The sequence below is a fragment of the Corylus avellana genome, chromosome 11, assembly GCF_965113065.1.
Source record: "Corylus avellana chromosome 11, dhCorAvel1.hap1.2, whole genome shotgun sequence".
Taxonomy (NCBI): Eukaryota; Viridiplantae; Streptophyta; class Magnoliopsida; order Fagales; family Betulaceae; genus Corylus; species Corylus avellana.
Window position 1 is genome coordinate 4,017,517 of NC_142500.1, and position 8,371 is coordinate 4,025,887.

The window sequence follows — 8,371 nt, forward strand, 5'->3', positions numbered from 1 at the left end:
TGAAATCAAAAAACAGATTATATATTTGTATTTTATAGAAACCTTGCAGATTCTATTTCTCCATCAAAGAAATCAAAAATAAAAATAAAAACTGAGAAATGGTACAGAGAAGAGAGACGGAGAAACAGAATAAAAAAAATAAAAAAAGGGTACAGAAATTAAAAAAAAAAAAACAAAGAGACGGAGAGAAGAAAATCAGAGAGAAACGGTACAGAGAATCAAAAGAAATAAAAAAAACAGAAAAACTGTACCAGAAGAATCAGAGAGAAAAGAAAAAGAGAGCTAACGAAATATAGAAACGGGGAAAAGAGAAATAGAGAGATAGAGAAAGAGAGAGAGAATGAAATATATAAAAATCAGAGAGAGATAACAAAATTTAATCTCACAAGTGGGATTTTTTGTGACAATTTAAACAATTAATTTAATTCCACAGGAAATGATTAGCTAAGCCACTCATTTTTTTAGTGGCTTAGCTAAGCTTGTGTGTATGACATTAGTAGTCCCATTAGAATAGACTATTTCTAAAAATAGTCTTACCAAACAAAAGACTAGCTATACCTAGTGTTAGTTAGTCCAATTCAAGAGTCTATTCCGCAAACTAAACGGGACCTAACTTTTGACAAGTATTATGAGCAGTAATTAAATCTTTTGGTCTACAGTAGCAATAACTTCAATATCAAGTTGGTTATAACATTGTAATAATAAAAAGTTAATGAGAATAGCAAGAAACAAAGGTTAACAAAGGGCTAGATTCAAGCTAATATCCAAGAAAGCCAAAATGGAAAACCTCTTTGGAGTGATATTTTCGCATCTATGTATTCTCGTAAGGAGTTTGAAGCAAGAGCAAATGGCACTCCATATTTATAGAGATGTTTGATAAGTCGATTAGCCTCAGGAAATAATAAACAGGAAGAGGATCAATCCCACATTGCTAAAAATATGGAACACTCCAAGCTTGCTTTTCTACATGAGGATCAGTCCCTACAAGACTTATATGAGTCCACAAATTTAGTGATAAATTCATTGAATTTGTAAAAAAAATAAAGAAATATGTTTTCCATTTTTCTTCGTTTAGGCTTTTTCTGATTTCTTGGCCTCATTTGATTTCACTGTATTCAAGCCCATCCAAACACAGTTTGGGCCTAAAACAGGTAGCATGGGCCTATATGGATCCAGCAAGGTGAGGAATTTGGAGTGTAAATAATAATAAAAATTGAGAGAGTGGAGTCTGGAGCTTTTGACAAGTGTCCTCCTTATCAGTTAACTTATCACAGATCGGTCTTCGCGGACTTCAGTTTCAGTGAGTGACCCTCGAGATTCACGCTCTGGATGAAGGTAGAAATCCTTTTTGTCTGAAACATTTTTATTGTTGCTTTCTCATTGATTCAAGTTTTTCTTGCTCTCAAACTCCTCATACTCCGCAGCTTGATCTGCGTCCTGACTAGCCTGATCCAGTAATCGTCCCTCTTCCTTCCGTTGTTCTTGCCGATATGCATTCTGCTGCTCCCCCCTTGGCCCCTATGGGAGAGGACATTTCTGGTCAATTATTCGTGGTGTTGGATCGCGCGGGTGTGGATCTGGATGGAGGTGCTGCTTCCGAGAACAACAACCTGTTACGGCGGTGGTTTGGGCTGCAAGCGTTGGCGATAGCTGAAGGAGGATCTGGAGCACTCAGCAGTGTCCTCCGTTGACGAGTGAAATGGCTTCTCTTCAAACAGGTTGGAATCTTTGACAGCGGCTAAATCGAATGGGTTTCATTCTGTTGACTTGGGTTTGGCTAAGGCCACAGCTGTGCCAGGAGGTCCTCTAAGCCCAAGATCTGAGCCGTTTAGGCCCGGCCCACCATGATAGAATGGTAATTAAGGACACCAGTTTTCCTGCACAGCCATAGGGCCTTCTAGAAGGGAGACGGGAGAGGGGCATTTTAATGGACCTTATCCATTTCATTTGGAATGGACAGATCCGTCCTCTTCTAGAAGAAGAAGACGAGTGAATGAGTGATGTCACTTACGCTTTTGTTTTTTTCGTAGTCTTTCTGTGTCTCTCTTCCAGAGCAGAGCAGATAAATTCTAGAAGAATGGTGTTTTATTTAAAAGTTTAATATACAATTCCGCTGCTTGAGTCGATTGCAAATTGCAATCCTATAAATGTTGTTCATACGGACCAAAAAAAAACACTACCTTGGATGGGCCAAATTTCATTTTTGTTTTGAATTTTTTAAAAAAGCGATGCAGATGTGTTGTTTGGATGGGTTAAATTTTATTTTTGTTTTGAATTTTTTAAGAAACCCATAAATATGTGTTGTCTGATTTTTAGAACATTGGTTAAAATTTTGAGTTTTGTGTATTTGTGTCAAATCTGTTTACAAAATCAAAAAAAAATGAATTTGAAAATAAAACAAAAAAACATTTATTAAATATAACTATAAAGAGATTAAAAAAAATGTATTTTACTATTTTATTGTATTATTTTAATTTTGTTCCTCTTCGGTCCTCACACCATATATTGGCTCTGTCACTGGTCGTAGACTCATATGACAGTGAATCAATGATAACGACACTACATTTCGCAACAATGGTCGGTGATGTGGGACATGATTGCGAAGGATATGCGAGGTGTCAGCAGCATTAAAATGGTTAAAAATGTATAAGCACGAAAAACAAGTCTAACATCGTATTCTCTATATCTATATTGGATATCGCAGTAGCAGTGTGATTGTCAATCTCAGAGCACAGAGAGAGACAGAGACAGAGACAGAGACAGAAAGGGCAGTTGGGGGAGGGAGGAGCGATCGACAAAGTCCCTCGCTGCCGACCTTCAGAGCTTGTCTTCTGATGCTGTTCGAGGAAGTCCTCCTCAGAAACGAACACCGAATCAGGTATTCCTCATTTGATTTATACCTTATCTCTTCATTTTCTTTGAATATTCAGCTACAAGGATCCACGCACATGTCTTTTGTTATTTTTCTGAGCCTTAAAAAGGCCCTTCTCCGAGAGGATCCAGTTAGGACAAATCCTAAATCCTCTCCACTTCATCTTTTCCAATTATTTCACCCACGTTGTTTACGAAATTATCTTTCTTTATTTTTCGAAGTGTGTTTTTTGTTTTTTTTTTCTTCTTTCTTTTTATGCCATTCCTTGTGTGGGAGGGGATCTTTCTCTATGGGACCGGTGGTTTACAAACGCGCCAAACGGACATGTTTATGAAATTATCTTGATCTTCTCTTTCCTCACTTTTTTCTTTTTCTTTTTTTTTATTTTTTTATTTTTTTTTTATTTTTTTTGCGTTACTGATGAGGAACCCCACAGACATTTTGAGAGAGAAGGATCAAGATCGATAGTCATATATTAAATTACTCAAAAACCAAAAAGACATCCGATGACGACATGAATTTAGTCATATGGGACAGATTCAGTTACAGGTAGTGCAAATTTGACGCCAAAAAATAAAAAATAAAAAAATTTTGCCCCTCAAATTTGCACTAACTTGATTCTCTCCATTGGAAACGGATCATTTCCGGTCGAAATCAACTAAATAAGGTCGTCTGCTAATAAACAGTAGCATAAATTTCTATAAGCTATACTCTTCTAACGGTGTGATATGCAATGTTATCAACTTTATTACTGATATTGATGGTATCACCAACCCATAGGTCATGGATTAACCTTTCTTCTTTCATAATAATTATTATTATTATTATTATTATTTTTGCTGAGTTATCCAAAGATATTGGATGATTTGTTTGAAAGTTCAAAGTTTAAAAGTGGGTCGATCTAGTAACTTTTTTGTCTTATTTTACATTTATTGTGTCGCAGTTCCATGGACAAACAGCCCAAACTCTTTTCAAGAAACACTAGGGTTGAAAACGTGCATGATAGAGCAATGATGGTGGAAGTGAGACAGACTTCTCCCGATGTTCTAGTGATGACTGTCGAAATTCCACCTGGTGAGCACGAATATATTTGCCATGAAGATATTCCCGGTCCCGCTGGAGGCCGCCCAGGATATGTAATTGTTTACATTGAAGGTGCCAGGGAAATGAGTAAAAAATATATTCATCCTATTGATATTATGGCAAATGAGAAACTAGAGTTGAACTACTCGAGTGAGGGGGGTTTCACCATCACCCTTACCAGGGGAAATTTCATCCGGAGGCTCGGGTACTTTCCTAGACTACAACCTTTGATCAATTTCCTTTCATTGTTCTTTATACTTCATTTGCTGTGTTAATATATACACTTTTTTCTTATTCTATTGTTTACTTACGTTGTGGTGGTTTCAATTTTCACAGGTTTATTATCCGATTGAAACGAGTAGCTCAGCAGATTAAGTCACTGGGGAAATAGATTGGGGACGCCAGATTCTTAAATCATCACTTCTTTCCTTGGTTTTCCATAGATTCTCCATGTTGCATGATTTTATATATTTGCTTTGTGTTTCCTAATTGTCTTGCTATAAGCTTAAAGAGTAAAAGGTTACTATGTTTCAAGCTTTTATTGGCTTTCTCATTGATTTTTGTTTCATTTTAGCGATTGTTGTTGGAGTGAAGTCTTGGATTCAAGTTTATAGATTTGATTTTATCTGTCTTTTTAGTTTTCTGCTTGGAGTCCTAGCCAGATACAGTAGTGATTACTGTGTATAACAGGTGCCCCTTTTGGTTTACGGGGATTTCCAAATTCATATTCAATGTTCACTATGTGTTTACTGCCGGGCACACATTCAGATCTGACGGACATTACAGTGTTGCTCCTCTTTTATGATTCTGTTCTAGACATTTACAACGCTTTTCTCTTTGTTGTGACTCACACGTCTTCTTATAATTACAATGGGTGTCTCATGCGGCAGTTATCTACTATCTTGTCTAAAAAAAACAGCCACTTTTGGCTGGGCTTCAATATTGGCCGGGCTACTTGTATGCCCATTACCAGTTTTTTAGCTTTATTTGTGCATGTAATGTTTATACTGGGTCAATGTAGGGGGGGGTGCTTTGTTGTTGTTGTTTTTTTTTTTAGAATTAAATATCTTTTTGTCTGGTTTAACAACTTTATTCGACAAGGGATGATAGTCATGATACCCATTGATTGACGAGTCCTGGTCTATGTGGCTTTGGGATAATAAATGGATAGCTTTGTGTGAGATTTTATCTTTGTTGTCTCTTTGTGGTGGAGTTCTACCGAGCTTCTAAAAGGAAGGAGTTTTATATGTGCCTTTTGTTAATGGGCTTTTGAGTTGTTTGTTGGGCTCCTGTATCGGATTGCTCAGGGATTTGGGCATGTCTCTTTTAATTACACACAACGTGGTAAGGTGTTTAAAATAAGTGGGCTATGTAATAGTACTAGTAGCAGCTTATTTTTAATTGTTTTTAAGCTTAGGGTACAAAATTATTTTTTTGATTTCTTATGAAAATATATTTCATAATAGCTTTTCTTTCATTTTTTTACAAAATACAAGTTTTCTATCTACCCTTACTTGTATGTTTTTACCTTGTTTGTTCACTTTTCCATTGGTATATGAACTATATATAGATTTTGGTTTGGTTTTTGTTAATTGTTAGGGAAGCGTGTGATTTGTAAGTTGTTGGAAGGGGGAAAGTGTTACATTTTTAAAGTTTGGTGGTCCAAGTGCCTGAGGGTTATAGTTTGTGGATGTGGACACCAAAGCTATCCATGATGTTTTTGTCATTTTCTTTTTCTGTTTCAGCCCTTGGATTTTGTCATGCTTCATGATGGTGATGTCTCATATGCATATTTTATGACTCCTCTAGTAAATTCATATCAAATTGCATTTTTAAGATATAGCATTCATCAACATTTTTGTAGGCTAATACATGGCACTTTTCCTCTCTTTCAAAGAATATAGGTATAAGATTTGTGTACATTATAAAATTATGTAAGATAAAAGTACTTATATTTTTTGCAAACACAAAAATAGAAGATACTAATTTGATGGGGAAAAAATTTATAGTTGTATAATGGTAGTTTTATGGATTTTTCCATGGTGCTTAATTTTAGATAAATTCTCCATCATTGATAGTGATGCATGTTCTGGGTATGGTTTTCAATGGACAAAAACCTTTCAAATACTTGAGAAGGAAAATTGGTATGTTCTAATAATCACTATATTTAATTGTGTAGAAGCTTGGCAATGCTTTGTGCTTCTTACCCACTTTCTCTTTATCAGTCGATGGATCTTGGTGTGCTCTCAATACAGTCCACTTTTAACAGATCCACCACATCTTTAAACATTAGCACCTTAATTTGTCAGGAAAAAAAAATTAAAAAATAAATAAATAGTACCTTAAGATAGAATTCATTACAATTTTTTTTTTTTTTTTTTTTAAATTTATATTACCATTTTTTTTTCTTTTTCTAATTTGAGTATGAGGACACTGGACCTGAATTTCATGAAGAGAGACCCAATGGGCTCTACAATAAAACAAGTTTTCCAATTAAAGAGAAGGCACATGAATTTCTGATATTAATGTTCTTGCTTTTTGTCCTAGTCTCAAAACCAATAGCAGAAGATGGATCATCTATCACCTTTGATTGCATAATTTGCATGACATTAGGACGCAGGATGCACGCATACGAGTAATGCTATTAAGAAGCATAGTGTGCTTACATCGACCGCTATGAGAGTAATTACAAACTGGGAGCACCATCCTCTTGGGATTTCGCATAAACCTCCCGATAAAAGCTTTTAAACTTTTTAATCTTCACACACACATACATACATGCATATACGTATATTTATATATTTACTTTATGTTTCCTAATTGTCTTGCTATAAGCTTAAAAGTTACTGTTTTAATTTGAAGCTTTTCTTAGTGAAAAATATACAAAAGAATCCAAAGAGGGTTGAATAGGTGTATGTAAAAGTAACAGGAAATTTAAAATTTAGCAATGACACAAAAATCACAAAATATAAAATATAAAGAAAGCAGTAAATCAATCAAAACAAGTAATTTAATGATAAAGTGGAAACCTTTTGAAGAATTTTTAAAAAATAAAATAAAAAACTAGAAAATGAATTAGAAATTATAAGATATTCGTACTTACAAAACTTTTGCAATTGACACATGACCATTGTTCCAGACAAGCGACTCACTTACCTGTTATCGTGGTAGTTCTTTCATAACTTTTGGATAATTCTTCTACTTGATTTCCTTTATTAAAATTCCGATAGGTTGAATGCTTTTTATGAAAGAAACACGGCTTTTAAGGTTTTGTTTTAAACCTAATTGGTTACTTCCAATTACATAAATCAATAGCAAAAACCAAACTAAGACATTTCCAATTTTTATAGGAACTTTTGTACTAAAAACAATGGCATCTTCAATTATAGCCCATTTAGGATGTAAAATATATATTTTCTCACGATCTCCATAGTGTATGAGACAAATATATGTATTTTCGATTAGGGTCGTATGATTCTATCATATATGTCTTTGGTTTATTAAAATAAAACTGTAAAAGAGAAATGCACAATGCACTATAGCATTTTAGTCTCTTAGAAAATCGTACTCTAAGAGCCTTTTAAATAGAGTTTTGAAAACTAGGTTTATTAGAACAATTAAGAGACCAAATAAGAAAAAACCGCGCGCAGCAGCATTCGAACAGTTCAATCCATCGTTCGAACGAAACTAGTTATTTTAAAACCTTTGTTCAAAGCAGCTCAATAAACGGCAACCTCTCAATCTTCAAAGCAGCATACCGTTTGGACGATGTACCTAACAGTGGCTTTAACTCTTCAAAATAAAACACTGTATTCAAGCCCAACCAAATCATATTTGAGCCTAAAAGAGGTAGGATGGGGCCTGCCTCACTCTACACAACCTTAGCCTATATGGATTTTGGACTGTACGCATTGGATAGGAGGGCAAACATGTAAATAAAACGAATCTTGGCAGATTCTATCCGGACCTTGACAACTAACCTCCTCCTTAAGTCCTTTATCAATTGACAATTATCATCGATCGGTCTTCGCAGACTCTCACCGACTCCTCGAGATTCACTCTCTCGGCAACCCTTCTTGAAGGTGGAGGTGGAAAGCCTTTCTCACAACTTTTGTTGTTGCTTTCTTTCCATTGATTTCTGTTTTTCTCTATCTCAACCCTCCATGCGGCTAGCCTGGTCCAGTGGTCCTCCCTCTTCTTTCCCCTTGTTCTTGCCGTTATGCAATCTGGTGCATGCTCCCCCTTGGCCCCTAGCCCCTAGGCCTAGGGGAGGACATTTCCGGTCAATTGTTTGTGGTGTAGGCTTGGATAGCTCGGCTGGATGTGGAACTGGTGGCTGGGGCTGCAAGCGTCGGATCTGATGCGGCGCCGGTGGCTTCTCTTCAAACAGGTTAGAATCTTGGACTGTACAGTGGG

At 35.8% G+C, this 8,371-nt stretch overlaps 1 protein-coding gene across 1 annotated transcript; it reads left to right on the forward strand.

The window, feature by feature from the left end:
- The first annotated feature begins 2,749 nt into the window (after positions 1-2,749).
- Positions 2,750-4,455, forward strand: LOC148583012 (uncharacterized). The gene is made up of 3 exons (XM_088511812.1): positions 2,750-2,878; positions 3,816-4,160; positions 4,292-4,455. Exons 1-3 carry the CDS (start codon positions 2,835-2,837, stop codon positions 4,344-4,346), a joined length of 444 nt encoding a protein of 147 aa, XP_088367938.1. The 5' UTR covers positions 2,750-2,834; the 3' UTR covers positions 4,347-4,455.
- Positions 4,456-8,371: the final 3,916 nt, after the last annotated feature.

Bases quoted from the DNA above. Each gene is read 5' to 3' on its own strand.
- LOC148583012 (XM_088511812.1), top strand. From the start codon at position 2,835: ATGCTGTTCGAGGAAGTCCTCCTCAGAAACGAACACCGAATCAG. The intron at 2,879-3,815 runs GTATTCCTCATT...ATTGTGTCGCAG, and splicing joins AGAAACGAACACCGAATCAG to TTCCATGGACAAACAGCCCA. The intron at 4,161-4,291 runs GTACTTTCCTAG...CAATTTTCACAG, and splicing joins AATTTCATCCGGAGGCTCGG to GTTTATTATCCGATTGAAAC.